General features: G+C 40.6%; 1 protein-coding gene across 3 annotated transcripts; it reads left to right on the forward strand.

Annotated features, from left to right (window-relative positions):
• Window positions 1-24392, forward strand: CTR9 (CTR9 homolog, Paf1/RNA polymerase II complex component). Of its 3 annotated transcripts, XM_082477301.1 has the most exons (25): window positions 1-237; window positions 1788-1886; window positions 3583-3822; window positions 4336-4453; window positions 4928-5017; window positions 6389-6537; window positions 7625-7732; window positions 10395-10502; window positions 10610-10846; window positions 11074-11163; window positions 11278-11406; window positions 11517-11700; window positions 13314-13402; window positions 13914-14099; window positions 14189-14276; window positions 14419-14567; window positions 16618-16734; window positions 16877-17022; window positions 17941-18012; window positions 18919-19054; window positions 19204-19350; window positions 19967-20124; window positions 21183-21279; window positions 21506-21618; window positions 23799-24392. In XM_082477301.1, exons 1-25 carry the CDS (start codon window positions 193-195, stop codon window positions 24256-24258), a joined length of 3555 nt encoding a protein of 1184 aa, XP_082333427.1. In that variant the 5' UTR covers window positions 1-192; the 3' UTR covers window positions 24259-24392. The 3 variants fall into 3 exon arrangements, with proteins under 3 accessions (XP_082333427.1, XP_082333426.1, XP_082333428.1); XM_082477300.1 differs by having other exon boundaries at window positions 50-237; window positions 11074-11406; XM_082477302.1 differs by lacking the exon at window positions 17941-18012 and having other exon boundaries at window positions 50-237.
• The last annotated feature ends 90 nt before the right edge of the window (window positions 24393-24482 follow it).

Below are 24482 nucleotides of genomic sequence, written 5' to 3' on the forward strand. Positions count from 1 at the left end.
AGTCGCCGGTCGCCGTCTGCTGTTCGTTGTTTGAGCTGCTGACGGGAAGGAGAAGCCCGAGCTTCGGCGGCGCCGCGGGGCGGCAGTCACGACCGGAGCCCGAGCCACCGCTAGCCTCTGGACGAGCCAGAAGCCAGGAGCACCAGCTGCGGAGCGGCGGGGCCGGGCGCCCGCTCGCCTTCTGATCTCGCCATGTCGCGGGGATCCATTGAGATTCCCCTCCGGGACACTGACGAGGTAAGTGTCGAGAATGGGGGAGGGTGGGGACCTTGAACTTGGACGATCTCCCCCTCCCCCTTTCTCTCGACTTCGTTTCTGAAGCGAGAGCACCCTCTCCCCAGATCCTACTACCCGGCCGAAGCTCCGATCACGTCTTTCCCCAGCCCCTGTGCCCTCCCAGGCTGGGAACATCAGGTCCCCGCAACCTCGAAGCCACCCCGAGAAGGAGTTCTTGAAAGTTCCCCACCAACCTGTCCGTATTTGACAGTACTCTGCTCTTTTCCTAGTTCAGGAGCAGAGGGGTGTGACAGTGCCTGATAAAATGTAAGGCACCTCATAGATCACAGAGGTGGGCGCAGATGTCACTGTGTTCTCTCTGCTACTCAAACTAAGTGTCTCTCCCTGGGAATATATAGGATGTCGCCCTTCCTCCCTTAGAAACTCGAGTGTCATGGTGCACCACATCTGCCACACAAGGCTCCATCAACGAAATAGAGACCCCAAGATAATAGCCGCTGCAGTGTGCTGATAGAATTAACCCCGTCTCCCTTCCTGTCACCTCTTTTATGGGTGGCCTATGGCTTGTCTGAGTAAAGCCCTCAGAATTGATGTTGTCTTATTGGATATTTCATACTCTTACTTTTGATTGAGGTACAATATTGAGATATGTTTCACTTACCGTAAAATCCAGTGGTTTTTAGTAGTGTAACCATCACCACTATCTAATTACAGAACATTTTCCTACTGTTATTTTTGTGCCACATTCAGGAGTGTGTGTGATACAAATGATACCTCCATGATTAGTGTGTACGGTGGCACTCAACTTTGCATTGCCTCTAGGACTGTGCTTCTCAAGTTGTCAGACCGAGACTTCCCTAGTGGCGCAGTGGTTAAGAATCCTTCTGCCAATGCAGGCGACATGGGTTCGATCCCTGGTCCGGGAAGATCCCACATGCCACGGAGCAACTAAGCCTGTGCGCCACAACTACTGAGCCTGTGCTCTAGAGACTGCGAGCCACAGCTGCTGAAGCCCGCATGCCTAGAGCCTGTGCTCTAGGCATAAGAGAAGCCACCACAAGGAGAAGCTCATGCACACCGCAATGAAGAGTAGACCCTGCTCCCCACGGCTAGAGAAAGACCACGTGCAGCAACAAAGACCCAATGCAGCCAAAAATAAAAATAAATTAAAACAAAAAAGTTGTCAGACCGAGTCTCAGAGTCTGTGGCATGAGTCTCTGGGGTGCTTATCTGTACTTTACCTGCGTTATACGTTACACAGGGTTTCCTTTTAGTTTTTTCAGTAAGCAAAGCTTCCGTAGCATTTTATAGTTCTAGTGACATGAGGACAACTAGCAGGGTTTGTTTGCTATGCTTTAATATTACCATATAACGTATTTGTCATATGCTCCTTAAACGTTTCTTCATGTATGCTTGTTCAGCCCTATTGAAAGTGAACACAAATCCTATGTATAACCATACTGATGTATCTTTAGGAAAGCAGCAGTCAAAGAAGAAATGTGAATTTAAAAAAGAAAAATAAGAGTTAAAACCTACATTTTGTATTTTAGGTCATTGAACTTGACTTCGATCAGTTACCGGAGGGAGATGAAGTTATCAGTATTCTGAAACAGGAACACACACAACTGCACATATGGATTGCTTTGGCGGTGAGTATTCATGTAACAAATATTTTTTATATGTTGACTGGAAAAAATACATGGTTCTGTTTTCAGATACGGTAATAGCCAGCTTGGGTGAATGATAGATAGCACCATGTATATGGAAGTTAATTGTATTAAAGACCAGTTTACTAAGTGATGTGTTGGCCTCTGGTAAATTAGTGTATGTTGGTAAAAGCAGAATTCATTTAAGTTAAAGAGTACTCTATATTGAGCATTTGATTATTTAATGATTACTCAGTGAAGACTGGCTTATGGTTTGTAGATAAACTGAGAAAAATTGAGGTGCCACAATTTAAACAATCTAACACCCTCTGCCCTCCCCAGCACCAGCTGCATAATGATGTTTCTTTTTTGTGGGAACATTATAGTAAATGATTATGAATAAAATATAGTAAATACTTTGATCATTATTCCTAAGCAAGTTTGTCACAGGTCTCTTTCATGTAAAGATACACAGGAGGCCTCTGACCTTGAAGGGTCAGAGAAGTGGATCTGGAATCGGGCTTGTGTCCAGTGCTCAAGCCTAACTCTTAAAAAGTTTCTTGGGTATGGATTTACAGAGAGGTACTTTCAGTGATAAGCAGTGCCCTCCTGACTTAAAGTGCTAAGTTTTCCTAGTCTTTGGAGAACAAGACATTAATGCTTGTCACATATTTTTTAAAACCAGAAGGGAACTTAGTATTTTTTAGTACAGATGCCTCCTTTAACGGCACTTACATGAAAATTGAAGTCTTGGAGGGTTAGCATGGCACCTGTAGTAAAATAAATTCATGAAGCATTGTGGGCTGTAGGTTGTTACACAAGAAAGAATGTAGGCTTTGGGATTAGAGAGTCCTTTGTTCAAATTCCAACTCGGCTACTAACTAGACAAATGACCTACCTTCTGAGCCTATTTCCTCATCTAAAATAGGGGGTTGTTAGCACTCACTTTAAGGGTGGTTGTACAGATTAGAGATAATGTATATGAAGCTCCTGGCATTGTTTGTGGCCCACAGTAAGGGGTTAATAAATGGTGGATATTCCTTTTATTATTAATAAATGAAACAGATGCCCAGGGAAGTTATTCAGCAGACCCAAAGTCATAAAAAATTTTTGATGGATCTATAACTAGAGCCCAAGTTTTCTTTTTGGAATTCTTTATACCCTCTCACTATTGCTTTCTCTCTTGGGCTCTGATTTAGTTTGAAATCAACTATTGCTAGGTAAGAAGGTGGAAGCATTTGTAGTGATTATAATTTTTTAAACAGCTTTAGTAGGTATAATTCATCTATAGTAAACTGCACATATTTCACACGTACCATTTGAGAATTTTTAGCATATATGTACACCTGTGAAATCATCACCACAATCAAGATAACGAATATATCCATCACCCCTAAAACTTTCCTCCCACCTCTCCCTTGCCCCTCCACAGTGCCCAGGCAACCCCTGATCTGCTTTTTGTCACTAAAGATTAGTTTGAGATTTATCCATGTTGTAGCATGTATCCAATAGCTCCTTTTTACTGCCGAGCAGTAGCCATTATACAGATAGACCACAGTTTGTCCATTCACCTTTTGATCAACAATTTAGTTGTTTCCAGTTTGGGGCTATTACACATAAAGCTGCTATAAACATTTGTGTACAACTTTTTGTACTGACATATCCTTCAGTAATTCTAGTTTGATTCTTTACCTTATAGCTGGAATACTACAAGCAAGGAAAAACAGAAGAGTTTGTAAAGTTGTTGGAAGCAGCGCGTATAGATGGCAATTTGGACTATAGAGACCATGAAAAAGACCAGATGACTTGCTTGGATACATTGGCAGCCTATTACGTACAACAGGCTCGGAAGGAGAAGAATAAGGACAACAAGAAAGATCTTATTACACAGGCAACCCTATTGTATACGATGGCAGATAAAATTATTATGTATGATCAGGTAAATTAAGTCAGATATCTTTGTATTTATGAAAGGGAAAAAAATACCACTTGAAAGTAAAATGTGTATAATAGGCAACAGATTTTCTTTCAGTTTTTCTTAAAATAACATAGTTGATAAGAATAGTCAAAAAGAAGGGTTCCTTAATAAAATAGAAATTTCTTTGGTCCTTGTACTGTTGAAGTAATATGGGCAAATTTAGCATGTGAAACTTATCCACATGTTGAGTTGGTAATTCCAACATCCTCAGGTGAACTTCAAGCATATTTTAGGGAGTTTGAACTTTTCTTTTTGTCATCGTTCCTGGCACAGACAACTTGCATTTCAGGATAGTTCCTCAATTTGCAATTAAGAATTGCTTACTGGTAGTTTAAACACATTACACTGATAGAGGAATTTGTGTGATGCTCCGCTTCCTTCCTACATGGTTTTCATTTTCATGTTACACATTTGTGTTAAATTGTGGTTAGTCCTGGATAAAGTCAAGTCTAAGATGATGCATTACTTTTTCAGAACCATTTGTTGGGAAGAGCCTGCTTCTGCCTACTTGAAGGTGACAAAATGGATCAGGCTGATGCACAATTTCATTTCGTACTCAACCAGTCTCCAAATAATATTCCAGCCCTTCTTGGTAAGTCATTTTCGGCAACCATCTTAGGAATCTATATTTTTCAGCTGCGCCTAGAATGTATTTCTTTGCCGATGACTCCTTAGTAACTGGGCTGGGCAGCAAAGTAGAAGAGCTTTACCTTATTAAAAATAAAACTATTACAATAGATCATTGTTTCTGTTGAAATTACAGAAATAAGATATATACCAGTTAAGCATAATTTGTTATCCACTTCTGAAGCATCAATAAACAATCTATTTGGACAACTCTAAGCGACTTTAATTATTTTATAACATTTAACATAATATAGTACTGTTCTATTTATAGGCATAGATTAATATACCCTCATGGAAAACAAGTTTAAATATGAAATCATTTTTACTATTTGCAAGTATTTCTTACTGAGAAATATATTTGATTTAGGTGAGTTAGTAGAGAGCATATGAGACTTGTGTTCTTTAATAAGTGCATGTTTATTTTTAAAAATCATTACAGGTAAAGCTTGCATTTCATTCAACAAGAAGGATTACAGAGGAGCTCTCGCTTACTATAAGAAAGCCTTGCGAACTAACCCGGGATGTCCAGGTAAGAGAAAAACTGTAAGTCTAGGCTGTGTATGATCCAACTTAGAATATTGATATTTGATTCAAAAGCTGCATAGTAGATCATAATATAATCTTTTTGCCCTATACTATTTTTCTTTCCAAAATCTCATTCATTTAGCAAATTTTGAAGTCAAATGTAAAATGTTTCCAGAAGGAGAGGGTGTCAGTGTCAAATTCTGTTGTTAGGCCGAGTAAAATAGGGAATGAAAGTTGATCATTGGATTTGGCAGCATACAAATCATTAGTGACCTTGATAAAGCAGTTTTACTGGAATGGTAGAGGTGAGATACTCATTGGGGTGGAGTCAAGAGAGAAAAGGGAAGGAAAGGAATTGGGAGGCAGCAAATGTAGATCTCTCAAGGAGTTTTACTGTCTAGGGAAGAGTAGGAATGAATTGACAACTGGAAAGGGAAATGGAATCAAGAGGGGATTTTTTTAAGATGCGAGAATGTATATGGATGAGAATGATCTAGTTGAGAGGGAAAATTTGATGATGTGGGAAAAATAGGGCAGGGTTGCAGGAGCAGTGTCTTTAGATGAGAAGGGGTAGGATCCAGTGAGCAGTGGAGAGGTTATCCTTAGAAACATGGTTGTGTTTTGGCATGGCTTTGAAATTGGGAAGCATTTATAAGCATAGCTCTGCAGATGTGCACGTAGTCAGTCACTATATTTAAGGCCTTAATGAAGCTTTTTGTTCTCTGTTTAAAAATTGCTCTTTAAAAATTAGATATTGAAGGTACAGTGTAGCCAGGAGCATTGGAAGACAAGAAAAATACCACTCTTATAGGTGTTCTGTTCTGTGGTGAGAAAGGTATCCCTGATGAGGGGGTAAGGGTTGGGAAGTGTGAGGGGAGAGTGGTATGCTCTGACCTCCAGTGAAACCAAGTTTGTGATACACCCGAAGATTTTATAGCGTAGTTGTACTGAGGTTAATTCTGCGATTTTGCAACTCATAAATAGAGACTGTTTAAGCATTTAAAAAATTTTGGGGCTTCCCTGGTGGCGCAGTGGTTGAGAGTCTGCCTGCCAGTGCAGGGCACAAGGGTTCGAGCCCTGGTCTGGGAAGATCCCACATGCCACGGAGCAACTAGGCCCGTGAGCCACAACTACTGAGCCTGCGCGTCTGGAGCCTGTGCTCCGCAACAAGAGAGGCCGCGACAGTGAGAGGCCCGTGCACCGCGATGAAGAGTGGCCCCCGCTCGCCGCAACTAGAGAAAGCCCACACACAGAAACGAAGACCCAACACAGCCAAAAATAAAATAAATAAATAAATAAAATTAAAAATAAAAAAATTTGAATCCTAAAAATGCCCTAGTTTGACAGACTGAATGACTTGATTTTATTTTTGTAGCGGAAGTTCGTTTAGGAATGGGCCATTGCTTTGTGAAACTTAACAAACTGGAGAAGGCTCGTCTGGCGTTCAGCAGAGCCCTGGAACTCAATTCCAAATGTGTGGGAGCATTGGTGGGACTGGCTGTTCTAGAACTCAACAATAAAGAGGTATGTGGGTGAAAAAACTGTCTAGTTCCTGACTGATTTGTCAGGTGAATAGTATTGAATTATATATTGAATTATATCTCAACAGAGCTGTTAAAAAATGCAATCTTTTGGAGTCTTTTCTATTATTTGCCTTAGCAGTAAATTATTTAGGACAGTGATATCAATATTTACTACATGCACCCAATTTCAAAGGGCAGAAAATGCCCAGTGTTTCTGCAGTTAAGTTTGTTAAGAAAGCTAAATTCTAAAAGTTTACCTCACTATTTGAATTTATTTTTATTATTTTTTCTTTAATTTTTAAAGATTACTTTCCATTTGCAGTTATTACAAAATCTTACCTATATTCCCCATGGTGTACAGTACATCCTTGAGCCTATCTTACACCCAATAGTTTGTACCTCCCACTTTCCCACCCCTCTGTTTCCCCTTCCCCCTTCTCCTCACTGGTAACCACTAGTTTGTTCTCTATATCTGTGAGACTGCTTCTTTTTTGTTATATTCACTAGTTTGTTGTATTTTTTAGATTCCACATATAAGTGATATCATACATTATATATCTTTCTCTGACTTACTTCAGTTAGCCTAATGCCTTCCAGGTCCATCCATGTTGCTGCAAATGGCAAAATTTCATTCTTTTTTATGGCTGAGTAGTATTCCATTATATATATATATACCATGTCTTCTTTATCCATTCATCTATTAATGGATACTTAGGTTCTTTCCATTATCTTGGCAGTATCCATATCTTGCTATGAACTTTGGGGTGCATGTATCATTTCGAATTAGTGTTTTTGTTTTTTTCAGATATATACCCAGGAGTGGAATTGCTGGGTCATATGGTAGTTCTGTTTTTAGTTTTTTGAGAAACCTTTGTACTGTTTCCCACAGTGGCTATGCCAATTTTCATTCTCACCATCACTGTTTGAAATTTTTTATCCCTGGTGAAAGTTAACTAAAACAAGAGCTATATTTTGCTATCTGAACAAATAATCTTATAATCTTATTTCTTCAACTATAAAGGAAACTTTGAAAAAGTGCTATTTAAGTAATATTTCACTCAACCCTGCCATCATTGTTTTTCTTTTAGGCTGATTCCATCAAAAATGGTGTCCAACTTCTTTCCAGAGCCTATACTATTGATCCTAGCAACCCTATGGTATTGAACCACTTGGCAAATCACTTTTTCTTCAAAAAGGTAGGAGAAATCATTTGTTAAAGTTGTTTAATTTTAAATCCTGATTTTTGTTTTTCTGTACTGCAGGTGATACTTTATCTTTTTAACTTGGAAAGAAATTTGAATCAAGAGTTTTTTTCCAAGTTAGAGTTTGTATTAGTATCTGGGGATACTAATTAGTATCTGGGTATGTTTGTTCATTCATTCATCCATTCATTTAATAATTATTGACCCTGTATACTGTACCCAACATTGCGACAGGGATGTAGAGTTCAGTAAGACGTGGTTTCTGCACTCAAGGAGTTGTTTCATAGAAAACACAGACATGGGAACAAATGTAAATGTAAAAATAAAGGTCTCTGCCCTGCTGTGGTAAAGAAATGAAAGAGGAAGTGATTAAGGAGAGTTTTCATCACCAAGAATGAAAAAGCTTTTGAACTATGTTTTTAGAATAAGGTCACTAGGTAGCTGAGAGAAGACAGGCACAGATCTATGATATAGTCTTAGTAGTTTAGTAAGAGTGTAGCATATGGTGAAATTTTTGCTTGTTTATTTTCACACGTTGATCATGATGTAATTTTTTAAGTTGCCACTAACTCTGTAGAAGCAGTGGCATTCTAGGTTTCTCAAATACTAAAAAAGTTTTTATATAGTTAGTAAGCATGAGTTTAATCAGTCATTTTGAAACCAGGTGCTAAATTATACCAAGAACTTTAATTAAATAGCAGTTTAGGTAAAAGTTCACAAAACTGCATCAGTCCTTATTAGTAATAGATGCTGTGTTGCTGTTATTGTTGCTATTAATATGCATCGTATGCTTGCAAAATGCCAAGTGCTGTTAAAAATGCATGCTGTGAATTTATATGACATTCAAAATAATCCTATGAGGTAGGTAATATTTTCCTCATTTTGTGGATGTAATGGAAGCAAAAGTTAATAGCCTGAGGTCACACAGCTATTCGCCATGATGCTTTACTCTCTCTGGCTGTAGAAGCATACTCTCCTTTCATAATGAATTATTAATTAAGCTTTATGCTATAACTGTTTTAGTACTAAAAGGCAACTACTTAGGGAGAGGATGGAAATGTATCTCATATGTAAATGAAGTGTTACTGTTTAAGGTAAAACAGTTATACAAGTTAGTTTGGTTTTTACTGGAAAAACAACAACAGCACAAAAACAGAGGACGGATGATTCTAAATATTTGAGTGCATATCTAGTAGTCAGTGCTCACAGCTGTTGGGACAGCTTCCTTGAACCAAATGAGAATAACTCAGTTTTTAATTTTCAATGCTAGTCACCCTCCACTGCTGAAGATAAAGACTTGCTTCTACTGAGAACAATCAGTATATTCAGAACCTTAAAGATTACATAGGTGAAATATGCAAATCAAGCCAGTATATCTGAGTGTTACTGAACACCTGATCTGTGATCAGCACTGTGCCAGGTGTCATGAGGTCATCTTGCACTGAATATATGTCTTTAAGGTTTACAGAGCATGTTTACATATGTTTTCTCAGTTTGTCATTACAACAGCCCTAGAAGGTAGGCAGGGTATTTCCATACACTCATTCCAGTGAACAGTATATAAATTAAGCCAAAAGGCTGTGTCATGTAATTAAAAGTGTGGAGTTTGAATCACTTGGTTCAAATTCTGGCATCACCATTGTATATAGTTCTGTGGCTTTGGGCAAATAAACTAATAATTTCCCTAAACTTTAATTGCCTCACTTGTAAAACAGTAATAATACCTACTGTATAGGATGTGAGGGGTGGTAGTTAGGATTAAATGTAGTATGCATATTAAATACTTATCTAATGTGAAACACTCAGTTCCTGATAAAAGCTGCAATCCCATTATTATTTCTAATGTAAAAAAAAAAAAAAAAATGTCAGAACTGGTCATTGACCAAACAAAAACTCTACTTCAGACCAGATTTCTAGTCAAATGAATAAAACACATTCCTATTAAAACTGGAAAGTTGTTTCCACCCCTGATGTATGAACTCTGACTTTGAGACACTTGGGAGATTAATCCAAAGGAAAGTGAGGTCTAATAGAAAGGTCATGACCCATGCATTCAAATAGAGCTGAGTACAAGTTCAAGTGCTGGCACTTGCTACCCTCATGTGATAGAACATAGCCTTGGAGTCAGAAAAAAAAAACCCCACTTAATTGAGATTCTAGCTTTTCACCTTAGATAACAAACTTTACTTCTTTAAGTGTCTATTTTCCCATCAATAAAATGGTAATAATGACACACTTTGCAGGGAGGTTGATTAAGCTTAGAACTAATATTAGTATTATACCTAGCAGAGGGCTTTGGATATAATAGTTCTCAATAAATTGTAACTGCTCCCATTACTGTTAATAAAGGACTTAACCTCTCTTGGGTTTTCTCATCACAAAAATAGGGACTAATGCCTCAAAGGATTGTTGTGGGGATTAAATGAAGTAATAGATGTACTGGGGAAATGTTAAGTACTGTACAACTGTTAGTTCCCATCTTCCCTGAATTTATCAGCAAGGGGAATGAGGAAAATGATTTGTAATTCTGGATACAGTGCTGCTATTGTTCATTCAATGAACAAATTTTAAAAGTGAAATTTGAGGAAGCCTTATGACTGAGACTGGTAGAGTTGTTTGGGTTCACTCAATTGAGTTTTGGATCTTCCTTGTTCAGGATTACAGTAAAGTCCAGCACTTGGCTCTCCATGCATTCCATAATACAGAAGTGGAGGCCATGCAAGCAGAAAGTTGCTATCAGTTGGCTAGATCATTCCACGTCCAGGTAAGTTAACTTTACACCCTCTCTAAATATCTAATTCTTTAATGGTTTTCCAAATCATTTAAAAACTTTTGTACATATCGTTGGCCTTGTTTTATTTCATTTTTTAGGAAGATTATGACCAAGCTTTCCAGTACTACTATCAAGCCACACAGTTTGCCTCATCCTCTTTTGTGCTGCCTTTTTTTGGTTTGGGACAAATGTACATTTATCGAGGTGACAAAGAGAATGCATCCCAGTGCTTTGAGAAAGTTTTGAAAGCTTATCCTAATAATTATGAAACTATGAAAATTCTTGGCTCTCTATATGCCGCCTCAGAAGACCAAGAAAAACGAGATATCGCCAAGGTATGTTTTAAAAATCTAAAAATTTTATCTTCTGTTAGCTATCTCTAGATGTGCATTCCTCATTTCTTGTTATTGCTAATAGAAATATGATGGACGCAGTTTTGTTAGCTGAGTTTGTTGTAGTTAAACTAACATTTGACTTATCAAACAGGGTAGAGTAGCTACCACATTTCACTGTCATACCCTATAGTTAGAATGCTTTAGCTTAATGATCTCTTTCATCCCAGGGCCATTTGAAGAAGGTCACAGAACAGTATCCTGATGACGTTGAAGCTTGGATTGAGTTGGCACAAATCTTAGAACAGACCGATATACAGGTATTTAGCCATGTTTTCCGTCTCCTACCTGATGTGTTTTTGGTAAGCCTGATGCAGTGTTTCTCTTCCTCTCATTTTCACTTACACTTTATTCTGTCCACCATGAAAATACAGGGTGCCCTGTCAGCCTACGGAACAGCGACACGGATCCTTCAGGAGAAAGTGCAGGCCGATGTCCCCCCAGAGATTCTGAATAACGTGGGTGCCCTCCATTTCAGACTTGGAAATCTGGGAGAGGCAAAGGTAGGAACGTAGAAATAGTCCCTTCTTTTATGCTATCAAGTTCAACGCACACGTTTTCCTATGTATCAATCAAGTCTTTTAACAATGTAATTTTCTTTTCTTTCTCCTAGAAATACTTTTTGGCATCATTGGATCGTGCAAAGGCAGAAGCTGAGCATGATGAACATTATTACAATGCCATTTCTGTTACAACGTCATACAATTTAGCCAGGCTGTATGAGGCGATGTGTGAATTCCATGAAGCAGAAAAACTATATAAAAACATCTTACGGGAACATCCTAATTATGTTGACTGTAGGAATTTTAAACTTTTTTTGTGTGTATTAAAATGTCCACAACAGCAGCAAAAAATTTAGCCTGAAAAAAATCTTTCTTAGAACCAGTAGTAAACAGTTTTAGGGAATTCCCTTGCGGTCCAGTGGTTAGAACTCCATGCTTCCACTGCAGGGGGCCTGGATTCGATCCCTGGTCAGGGAACTAAGATCCTGTAAGCCCCGCAGTGCAGCTGCGGTGCGACAAAAAAAAAAAGTTCAACAGTTTTGAAGGTTATATGCCCCCTTTTCTTCAAGGCAAATTTGTGGTCTTAAAAAAAAAAAAAAAAAGATGCAGCTTCAGTTAAATTTATGCTAGAAACAAAAAGAAACAACTAAAAACCAGTTGGACCATATTTTATAGACTAGGCCATCTTCTGTGGGTCAGCTACCTTTATTAGGCTTTTAACAACTCCTTGGCATATTTGGTGATGGGTTTATCTTTATGATGGGTCCTGCTTTGATTTCATATAAACATTTTGCAATGTTTATAATAGTGAGAAAGAACAGTGCTTTTCCTGGAAATAATTATTACTAAAAATGTCCTACCTTGAGTTTTTACAACCTAGACAATGTGAAATTTGGTAAGTTTTTAACTAAAAATATTTTATATGCTGTACTTCCCTTAAAAGAACCTAAAGCTATGATGTTTTGACTCTGGTCAAATTAGGGGCTAGCAATTTGACCCCTGTCGTACTGTTATGGATGCAAAAGTGATTTAAAATGAATAAGATTTTAGTTGAATGTCAGGCTAAATTTGAACTGAGTTGATAGGCAGTAGTAAGCCATTGTTGATTCCTGGAGAGAGTGACATTTTTTGGAGAAAATAACAACATTTGTGTGGCACTTTTTTAATTTAAGTGGAAGAGCCACAGTAAGAGCCCAGGTTTTCTAACCAGTAATCCCTAGTAGTCTGTGCTTTCACTGTAGTGCCATATGCCAAGCACAGTGCTGTGCATCAGAGAGAAATTGGAAACAGAACAACACTAAGCTTTTTTTTTTTTAATTTATTTATTTATTTATTTATTTTTATTTATGGCTGTGTTGGGTCTTCGTTTCTGTGCGAGGGCTTTCTCTAGCTGCGGCAAGTGGGGGCCAGTCTTCATCGCGGTGCGTGGGCCTCTCACTATCGCGGCCTCTCTTGTTGTGGAGCACAGGCTCCAGACGCGCAGGCTCAGCAATTGTGGCTCATGGGCCCATTTGCTCCGTGGCATGTGGGATCTTCCCAGACCAGGGCTCGAACCCGTGTCCCCTGCATTGGCAGGCAGATTCTCAACCACTGCGCCACCAGGGAAGCCCAACGCTAAGCTTTTAAAATAACTTGAGATGATGACTTGGTCCAGGGTGGTAGCCTGGGGAATGGAGTGGAAGAGATAATCTGAGATTTCAAACAGGAAGACTTGATGGTGGCAGAGTTGCTCTTGAACTTATTAGGTTATTAATTATATTGATGCTTGATATATTTTCACCTGTGGGGCTTTTCTGTTCATTGTATTAATGTATTAATGAAAAACAATTGTTTCAAAAGTATGACTTTAAAATTATGATTCTACTTTATAGCTAATATTTTAAACATGAAAACTTGTATATTTTCAGGCTATCTGCGCCTCGGAGCCATGGCTAGAGATAAAGGAAATTTTTATGAGGCTTCAGATTGGTTTAAGGAAGCTCTTCAGATTAATCAGGTTGGTAATATTAACTCTTAGCTTTGAAAAATAATTATTTCACCATTTCCCCCCAGTAAATCAGTTTTTCCTTTTAATGGCTATCATATTTCTAGACTTGGCATCTCCCTGTGTTTTTCATTTACTTGTTAAAGATACTAAAGGGTATAGAAGTCATCTAAACGTTTGGATTGTGGCCCACGGTAAGAAATAGATTTCACACCACAGCCTAGTACATACACACGTGTGTATACAGACAACTGAAATCAAAGTTTTACAAATCATTTTGTGCTCTTTCCATAGGCAGTACACTGGCATTTTTACTGTATTCCATTCTGTTGCATTTCTTGTGATGATAACTAAACACTAAATTTATGTTACAAGTCACTGATCCATCTCAACTCTCAGTTTGAAAAACACTGTTGTAAATGTAGCTTGTAAACCTCTCCAGTAATCAGCTGTTGTGGAAAGATGATTGATCTCTCTGAATCCAAATTACAGATTTTGCTTCTTTTTATATGTGTGTTTTTAGGACCATCCAGATGCTTGGTCTTTGATTGGTAATCTTCATTTGGCAAAACAAGAATGGGGTCCAGGCCAGAAGAAATTCGAGAGGATATTAAAACAACCAGCTACTCAGAGTGACACTTATTCTATGCTGGCCCTTGGCAACGTCTGGCTCCAAACTTTGCATCAGCCCACCCGAGATAGAGAAAAGGTAATCTTTTTTCATCTCTTTAAAACAAAATTTATAACTTATTTGATTCTTGTTTGGATTTTTTTAATAATGTTTGTATCTTTTTATAGGAAAAGCGTCATCAAGATCGTGCTCTGGCCATCTACAAACAAGTACTCAGAAATGATGCAAAGAATCTGTATGCTGCTAATGGCATAGGTAATTACACAGTTTGGATATCGATAATAATTTGTGAAATGAATGCTTTTGGAGGGATGTTTGTAGATCAGAATTTCTCTCTAGTTGTTTTTCTGGATACAATTAGAAAATTCTAATTCTGTGAACCTTTTTATAACTTTAGGAGCTGTTTTGGCCCACAAAGGATATTTCCGTGAAGCTCGTGATGTATTTGCCCAAGTAAGAGAAGCAACGGCAGATATCAGTGATGTGTGGTTGAACCTAGCACATATCTACGTGGAACAAAAGCAATATATCAGCGCCGTTCAGATGGTAATGTCTTATTTTTCAAGATATTTTTATTCTGTGCTCATTGTTGAGCACTTGTTTCCTTAACCATTCTGGTCCTGCCTTGGAGCTGGGTGCTATCTCTTGCGATACTGTGTCTATTCAGAGGCTTATAATTGTATATGGTTAAGGCCAGTCTTTGGTGTCCAGACAGAGATGTGAGTCCTGGTTCCACCTTTAATTGCATGTCTTGGACAAAGGACATCTTCTCTGAGCCAGTTTTCATATCTATAAAACAGAAATAATTGTACCTTAATCTCATAGAATTTTGTGAGCATCCAGAATGAAAAATACTTGGCACCATACTTGGCACTAGTTTGCCTCACATAGCAGTAAGTACCCAGAAGTTAGTGGGATTTAATATCCGTTTGCTTGTTTTACCCTCTTACTTCTCAGATGAGAGAACTGAGTTTCAGGAAGGTTAAATGACATTTAAAATGAAACTCCATGGGGATAAGTTTCCATGGCTATAGAATTTTTTTTTTCATTTATTTATTTTTGGCTGCATTGGGTCTTTGTTGCTGTGCGCAGGCTTTCTCTAGTTGTGGCTAGCGGGGGCTACTCTTGGTTGCGGTGTGCAGGCTTCTCGTTGCAGTGGCTTCTCTTGTTGCAGAGCACAGGCTCTAGGCATGTGGGCTTCAGTAGCTGTGGCATGTGGGCTCAGTAGTTGTGGCGCACAGGCTCAGTTGCTCCACGGCATGTGGAATCTTCCCGGATCAGGGCTCGAACCCGTGTCCCCTGCATTGGCAGGTGGATTCTTAACCACTGCACCACCAGGAAAGCCCATGGCTATAGAATTTTATTATGCTTTTCATATTTGTTGATTACTTGAACTTGAAGTAAAAGAGTCATGCTTAGCATCTTTAGCATAGTAAAAAGTAAAAATGCTCTTATGGGGGAATTATTACGGTCAGAAAAAACAGGTTTCTGACCAAAGTTAGAAGACAGGCTCTGGGCTTCCCTGGTGGCGCAGTGGTTAAGAATCCACCTGCCAATGCAGGGAACACTGGTTCAAGCCCTGGTCTGGGAAGATCCCACACGCCACGGAGCAACTAAGCCTGTGCGCCACAACTACTGAGCCTGCACCCTAGAGCCCACGAGCCACAACTACTGAAGCCTGCGCGCCTAGAGCCCACGCTCCGCAACAAGAGAAGCCACGGCGATGAGAAGCCCGCGCACTGCAACCAAGAGTAGCCCCCTCTTGCTACAACTAGAGAAAGCCCGCGTGCAGCAAGGAAAACCCAACGCAGCCAAAAATAAATAAATAAATAAATTTATTAAAAAAAAAAAAAAGAAGATAGGCTCTGGGAAGTGGTTAACCATTTTTCTAAAAAGGATGGGTATTATTATTGTATTAAGAATATTGGAAAGGTCCTGGTCACAGGGACCTACAGAACCCAGATTTCATATGGTAGTCTCAGAGGTTGTGTTTTTGGAGGTGGGCCTTCTTGATCTGCAAATTAATTTCTAGAGATATTCAGGGAAAAACCATCTAACCATCTTCCACAAAAAAGAACTTACCTATGACAAGATATGTTCCATAGTCAGAAAGTGATATGTTCACAGCAAAATTAATACCAGTATTGCTATATTGGTTTTACTAAGAAATTAACAGCCAGAACAGTGAGACTTACCATTCTCGTTGCCAGTAGGTTCCACCAGTCCTAAAGAAAGGTGGTAGAGCACCTTAGGAGCCAGGTGTATGACTTCTAATAAGTTGTCAGTGAACCTGTTCTAGATAGTATTGCTGAAGATACAAAAAAGACCTTCCAATCTGTTTAACCTTTAAGTGTTGGTCGAAATTTCAAATGGAAGAACTATTTCTAGTATGTAATTTTTCTTGTCAGGTTTTTATGTTGTGAAAAATGTATGCTGGTGAGTGTAAAAATTCATTCTCAAATTAGTCTTTGAAATTAACCATGCAAAAGACAAAATACCTTTTCACATAGCTTTAAAATCGCTTGAAATTTTGTCACAAAATGACAATATCATTTAATCCTTGTTGTGTTTTAATTAACTTTTTCTTTTATTGTAGTATGAAAACTGCCTCAGAAAGTTCTATAAGCACCAGAACACTGAAGTTGTGCTCTATTTGGCCCGGGCCCTCTTCAAGTGTGGCAAGTTACAGGAATGCAAACAGACTCTGCTGAAGGTAAAAGAGAGAACTCAATCCTATGCTGCATTGTATTTTTTATCCTGTTTTACACATACTTACACACCTAACACTCTATTTGACTAAAATCCTTTTCATGTCATTATACCATATGAAAGATTTGCTTTGTTTTTGTTTATAGGCTAGACACGTGGCACCCAGTGATACAGTTCTCATGTTTAATGTGGCCTTGGTCCTGCAAAGATTAGCTACCTCTGTCCTGAAAGATGAAAAGAGTAATCTGAAGGAAGTACTCAATGCTGTGAAAGAACTGGAGCTTGCACACAGGTAAGATTTTGTAGGAACAACCTTTGAAATGCTTTGTTTCTTTAAACCCACATGGCTCAAAAGAGGATCATTCTCTATTAGAATCATTCCAGTGATTTTTAAGCCAAAGCAGACAGCTTCCGCCAGGTGGCATCCAACCGTAGCCAGGATCCTGCTAGAATTGGGTCCTGTAGTCCGACCCCTAGAACTGGCTGGCTGGCTTTGCAAGCTTGCCCTAGATTTTTCATTGACCTAACAATAATATGACCCAGGATTTTACACACTAGAAATTTTTAGACTCCACTTATGCTGGTTTTACTTGTTATACTAGTGTCTTTTTATGCGATATTAGTTTTACTTAAGCTGAGATTAAGACCTTTCCTCTTAAATATTGAATAAATTTTTTCAGCTCAGCTCAAAATTTATGTAACCTTGCAGTACTTATTTGGTAGTTCAGTGTACGGTAAAATTAAAACCTGCCATCTTTTCAGGTTTTGTCCAGCCTTATTTGAAGTCTCGTTTAAGTATTCCTTGCCTTGCCTAGTAGATTGTAAGTGCTTTCATGGCTTAAGCCTCCTAACCTCCATGCTGACATATTTAGTAAATTTGGTGTTTAGTAAATATTCGTTGCTGGAATTGATTTTTGGTTGTTTGTGAATTTACTGATACCGTTAACTGTAACTTTATCATCATGAACTTACTAATATTGAGTGGTATATTGATGAGAGTCCTTTTTTAAGTGAGTTGTATATATATTTTTCCTATTGAGATAACAGCCCTTCATGAATACATTCATTTAAGTATTAGGTATTTATTAAGTTTCAGTCAGTATGTAAGCCTCCTCTCAGACTATTTTTTTTAGAACAGATTAAAAATCTAAAGGGTATGCTTCATTAATTTTTTTTTAAGTAAAGTATTTTATCTTCTCATTCTATTTAGATATTTCAGTTACTTGAGTAAAGTTGGAGATAAAATGAGATTTGATTTGGCCCTCGCTGCTACAGAAGCCAGGTAATGTTACTATTTATGGAAGGTGACTCTGGGTGAGGCAGTGATAGCAGTGTGGACTGGGAGAGTGACACAGTAGTGAACGGGCTTCTGACCTTCCAGAGGTCAGTCTTTCACACTCCTCTCTGGGACACTCCAACCTGGACCAAGGCTTTTTCCTAAGGGTCCTTTCAGGGAATATGGCGAAGTTCAAGTACTTAAGTTGTATGGGAAAATACTTTTCTATTTCACTAATGTCAGCTATGTAGTCAGAATCAAAACACGATTCCTGAATCTGTCCCATGTAAAGATAGTGTTGGGAATCTTTTTAGCTGTGCTTTGGGAGGACGGTTATAATTTGCAAACTTAACATAGTTGACAGTATTGGCTTATGAGAAACTAAGTTAATTTTCCTAATTAAGACTTCCTGGGACTTCCCTGGTGGTGCAGCAGTTAAGAATCTGCCTGCCAGTGCAGGGGACACGGGTTCAATCCCTGGTCTGGGAAGATCCCACATGCCGCGGAGCAACTAAGCCCATGTGCCACAACAACTGAGCCCGTGAGCCACAACTACTGAGCCCACGTGCCACAGCTACTGAAGCCCACGCGCCTAGAGCCCATGTTCCACAACAAGAGAAGCCACTGCAATGAGAAACCCACGCACCGCAACGAAGAGTAGCCCCCGCTCGCCACAACTAGAGAAAGCCTGCGCACAGCAACGAAGACCCAAAGCAGCCAAAAAAATAATATAAAATAAAAATTTAAAAAAAGAAAAGGGCTGAAGAATTAAAAAAAAAGACTTCCCATAGGTATCACCTAATGATCCTGCTTCAGAGTTTTAAATGTGTGTAAGGAATACAGATGCTCTAAGTTTTTTAATAAAAAGTATACTAGCTACATACATATTTCTCTAAATTTGGAATGTTCTAGGCAATGCTCTGACTTACTGAGCCAGGCCCAGTACCACGTGGCCAGGGCACGCAAACAGGACGAAGAAGAAAGGGAATTGCGGGCCAAACAAGAACAAGAGAAAGAACTGTTAAGGCAGAAACTTCTCAAAGAACAGGTATGTATTGTGTTTGCGGTTATACTAGAATTAAAGGTGTGCATACATACACTTTGTATGTTAAAAGAGAAGTTCTTCTGATGGTAGCCATGATTTTTTTGTCTTAAGAACATTTTGATGAGGTTTTCTCCTACTCTTTTTCCTCATAGGAAGAGAAACGTCTCAGAGAAAAAGAAGAGCAAAAGAAACTTTTGGAACAGCGGGCCCAGTACGTAGAGAAGACCAAAAATATTCTTATGTTTACTGGAGAGACTGAAGCAACAAAAGAAAAGAAAAGAGGTGGCAGTGGTGGACGGGTAAGATATGACTCCAGTTAGAAACGAAGCTAATTGGTTAAATTCACTCAGTACTTAGTCCTGAGCTTTGGCTTCCTCCTTTGCTAAAAGATAGTTTTCCAATAGAGACTGCTTTAAATGGTATCCAGTATTTAGAAATGCATTTCACTGTTAGCTGAGTACAGTTTACCTTGTAGCAACTTTGTAGTTGATGATTTTTGCTATTTGAGGCATTCATCCCAATTACAAGTTTTTAAAGTATGGGCCTCGCCATGCACTTCTTCCATGTGACTTAGAGCAGCGGTCCCCAGCCTTTTTGGCACCAGGGACCGGTTTTGTGGAAGACAGTTTTTCCACGGATGGTGGCAGTGGGGAGGGGTGGGGGGGAGGTGTTGGTTCAGACGGTAACGTGAGCGATGCGGAGCAGCAGATGACGCTTTGCTCGCTCGCCTGCCGCTCACCGCCTGCTCTGCGGCCCGGTTCCTAACAGGCCACGGACCAGTACCAGGCCATGGCCCGGGGGTCGGAGACCTCTGACTTAGAGGACTGATGGGAAGTGGCCTCTTTCATACCTCAGCATTCCACCCACGTTCCACCAGCCAGGAAAGCAATGACTGTGGTCTTGTTTGGGTTTCAGCGGTCCAAGAAGGGAGGAGAGTTTGATGAGTTTGTCAACGATGACACTGATGAAGACCTGCCTATATCCAAAAAGAAGAAGAGAAGGAAGGGCAGTGGTAGTGAGCAAGAAGGCGAGGAGGAGGAGGGTGGCGAGAGAAAGAAGAAGAAGAGGAGAAGGTAGTGTCATGGAATAACCTTTTAAATCACCTGGGTTTTAAATCGCCTCATGAAAGTGGCAAAAGACCTTTCACCTTCTGAATCTTAGGTTTAGAATCTGTGAACACCTTTTTATCACTTGATCCCCCCAGACAGGGAAGCCTTTCGTTCCCCCACTTCCTACTTTAATCCTAAAATGGGCCCCACTACCAAATTCCCGGCGTGCTTGGAGTCTCCACACATGTCCACAGCTTTCCTTCTGAGAGGTCCGAGTCAGTCGTAATTGCCTTTCTTATGACTGAAAATTGCAATATTTATTGGAAAATCTGTGCAGTTTAGGATGAGAAACCTTAGTGCGTCCACACTGAGTGTCCATCTTTGAAATCTTAGAAAAGCCACTGAGCCTCAGTTTCCTCTCTGTAAAACAGCAATGGCCCACCTCCTGGTTTTACAGGATGTATAAAATGTGAATTTATGTGAAAGAAGGGCCTTTTAATCCTCCTAGTGCCATCCGCTATTAGGATAAGTGGTGCCCTGCCCCCCTCTCACATGGAAGTGCCCCTAAGCTGTCTGGTCCTCCCATGGTGCTTCCGTGTCCGGGAGCCTCCAGTCTTAGCTAGGCCTGTTCTTTCCAACCCATGTCTGACTCTGCTTGTGGAATGCATTCAGGCCTGTGGAATTGAAGCTGTGGCTGGATATTAGCAGGCCTGGGATGAGTAGTTGGAAGGGAAGAAAGAGGAGGGGAAGGAGGTTGAGTCTGGAGCCTGGGTCTTTTCTCACATCTTCTATCGCTCACCAAGGGCAAGATTCAAGCTCATCTTAGATTAATAAGAGGGCTTAACAGTGACTCAGTTAGTCAGCAGACATGGCATAAATACAGTTTTTGCAGACTCCCGAGCCACGTGCAGCAAGAGTAAGTTGTGGTCTCTGCCCTTGAGGGGTGTACAGTCTGGTCAAGGCCAGCACCTGTAGAGAAGGGTGTTCAAAATGACTAATACTATTTGAATGGCACAGAAGTCTTGGGTTTTATAGGCATGAGTGAATCTTGACAAACTTTCTCTTGGTGTTCACTACTTTAGACCTCCGAAGGGAGATGAAGGATCTGATGATGATGAAACAGAAAATGGCCCCAAACCGAAAAAGCGCCGTCTACCAAGAGCAGAGAAGAAGAAGGCTGTAAGTGTCTAGCACTATGGTTTTCATCCCCAGTAGGCATAGAAGGCTGCGGTACGCTAGAATACATTCTTCCCCTGCAGTGTCTTCAAGCACAGACACTTGTTTTTGAAGTTTGTCGGTTGCTGTTTGATTGTATCAGTATCACTGCAGTGCAAACCCAATTTAACAAGACATCCTAACGTAAAGAGTCTTGACTAATCTATTACGTTTGATCTTCTTTCTTCAGCCCAAGCCGGAACGTCTGCCTCCTTCAATGAAGGGGAAAATAAAATCCAAAGCCATAATATCATCAAGTGACGATTCATCTGATGAAGATAAACTGAAAATTGCTGATGAAGGGTAGGAATTTTTCACTTATGTTCTCCTAGTGAAGGATAACCAAGAGTGGTCACTGTGCCAAAATGTCATCTCTGCAGCTTCTTAGAATCTTCGAGTGGGAAGAAGCGTGAGCACACATCTCATTCCAGTCTTGTCATTTTGTCCTACTAAATGTTTGTCCCTTAAAGAAGGAAACCTATTCTGAAATCTCATTTCTTCGTGGATATTAGCTGAAATGTTCTGTCATTTTGCTACACTGCCATTGACTGGCTTAAAGTATTAAGAGTAGCCTGATCTTGGTCACAGGGAGAAAGGGACTTTCTTGACCATTTCCTCCCTTGTCAGGCAGGGATGACTCAGGACTGCCTGCTCTGTGGAGGGCTTATCGTAGACTCCTCTAGCTCACAGACTGCTTGGTGAAACAATATTCTGTTTTACTTGTGCTGAACTTGCCCCTCAAGCTCTGCATTTGGATTCCTAGACTAAGACTCTTAATACCATACTATGCTGGGTTCTTCGGATGGCCATCATTTCATTCATTCATTCAACAGACATTTGAACATCCATGCTATGAGATAGCAAGCTGAGTGCTGGGGATGCAGAGGATAAAGACATTGACCCTGCCCCCAAGGAATTTGTGCTTTAGAGACAGTGGAGAATGACAAATAAACCAAAACTACATTATAGTGGGAAAAGGGTTATCACTTATATTTTGCATTTATTGCTCTTCAGTGACCACATGTAATCTGGAGTTGAGGTAGTGGGGGGAATTACTGAGGTGTTTTTTTGTGGAAGAAAGGCTGTTTAAGTCTTAGAAGAAGAATAGAGAGTCCTAATCAACTGTACTTCAATAAAAAATAAAAATAGTAAGAATTTTTTAAAAATAAAAAGAAGAGAGAGTCCTGGTTGGTTAGAGGTGAGGCAGGGGTGAGAGATTAGCATGTCAAAGGGGCTAAGGGTCCTGGTGCAGGGCTGGTCTGGTAGGGTAAAGCATCTGTAAAGATCTGCAGTTCCCTTTTTCTCTGAAGATGCTGGTTGACACAGATTTGGATTGCTTTTCCCTAAAATACTGTTTCACCCTTGCCCACAGTGTTACACTGGTCCATTGATTAGAGACGTGATGGTTAGACCTTCATGAAGTGTTTGCTTATTTGGCCAGATGGAATGGAGTGAATTAGATCCCAGGGGCCCACTGGCCCTTAGCGTGTATACAGAATGAGTTATGTGATGGGTGTCTAGGTTTTTTCTTTCAGATGTAAGCACAAAGAGCCTTTCTTCGGTCTGCAGGGATGTTTTCATTTCTAGGGAGAGTAGTATGTTTCACCTCCCTCACCCTTCTTAGACTGACCCTGTAGGATTTAATATTCTTTTCTTGGAATATCTGTCATGGAAACCAAAACCAAGGAATATGCCCAAGGAGAAGCATGTCCTCCTCTCCATAGCCCTGGTGGGGGAGCAGCTGTGACAGTGGTGAAGGGAATGTCCTTTCCTCTAAGAAGCCAAGATTCCCTGGGTGCCACCGCACCCCCAAGCATTAGCACAGGTCCCCTGCCCTTAACAGCTGATAAGTAGAGGGGGAACTTTGGCAAAAGTACAAAGACAAGCTGCAGAACCCTTTTATTTAGCCCTAGCTTCCTATGTTGAGTAGGTCTAGTCATGGCGGAGGGCACCAGAGCAGAAGCAGATCCTGGGACAGAAAGGGTGACTCCGCTCCTCAGCGATCTTCTAGCACAGATGGCAGTGGCACAGAGGAGCTTCCCTCCCAGCCAGCCTTGGGACAGAGCGCATTCTTCAGAGTCTCTGCAGCCCAGTGAGGTCCCGGGTTGCACCTCTGCCACTGTGTATTGGTTTATAAAGATAAATAAATGTATCCCTTCCTTTTCATAATTTTGCATACGAAATTGAGAAATGCTTCATTCTGATGAAGGGTGCCTGGGATGACCAGTGCGGTCACCCGTCACTGTCTATGTTCTGTCTCAGAGCTAAAGTGCCTTATTCTTTTTAACTTTTTAATCCTCTCTTTATTAATAACCCTATCACATTTACAAAAAAGCGCACCAAAGGAATATCACAAAACGAACACCTGTGTCAACAGCGATCTGCTCAAGACATTAAATGCCCTTCTTTTTTCAAGCGCACCCCTGGTCTGTCAAGGCTCCCTCGGCCAGAACCCTGGTCTAACGCGCGTTTGTCTTTGCCAGACATCCCCGCAACAGCGACAGCGACTCCGATGAGGGCCAGCGGCGGAAGACGGGCGCCTCCTCGGAGGAGAGCGACTCCGACGAGAACCAGAACAAGTCCGGCAGCGAGGCCGGCAGCGAGGCTGGCAGCGAGGCCGGCAGCCCCCGGCGGCCCCGGAGGCAGCACTCGGATGAGGATTCAGACAGCGACCAGCCGGCCAGAAAGCGCAGGCCCTCGGGCTCCGAACAGTCTGACAACGAATCCCTGCAGTCCGGGCGCAGCCGCTCGGGGGGCTCTGAGATGGACTCTCGGCCTGCGTCCCCCAGCGCCGAGTCGGACCGCTACTCCGAGAGAGCATCTGACAACGAGGGGTCCGGCCGAGGCTCCGGCAGAGGCTCCGGCAATGAATCCGAGCCCGAGGGATCCAACAACGAGGCCTCGGATCAGGGCTCAGAACGTGGTTCGGATGATAGCGACTAGGCTTTATTTCATGAATAAGCTTCATCTCCGCAGGAAACTTTTTTAATATATGAAAGCTGTGATAAAAACATTTCAGGTGTTTGGTCAAACAGTGGTGGATTTTTCCTAAGGCAATTTTTTTCTCCTATCCAGTTGTACGTTACTATGTCCCAAAAGGTGTTTCCCTTGCAAGAGTCCAATATTTGAGTCTCTTGAGCAAAAGGTGACTATTCTTTATTATGGTA

The sequence above is a fragment of the Balaenoptera physalus genome, assembly GCF_965194825.1.
Source record: "Balaenoptera physalus genome assembly, chromosome: 10".
NCBI lineage: Eukaryota > Metazoa > Chordata > Mammalia > Artiodactyla > Balaenopteridae > Balaenoptera > Balaenoptera physalus.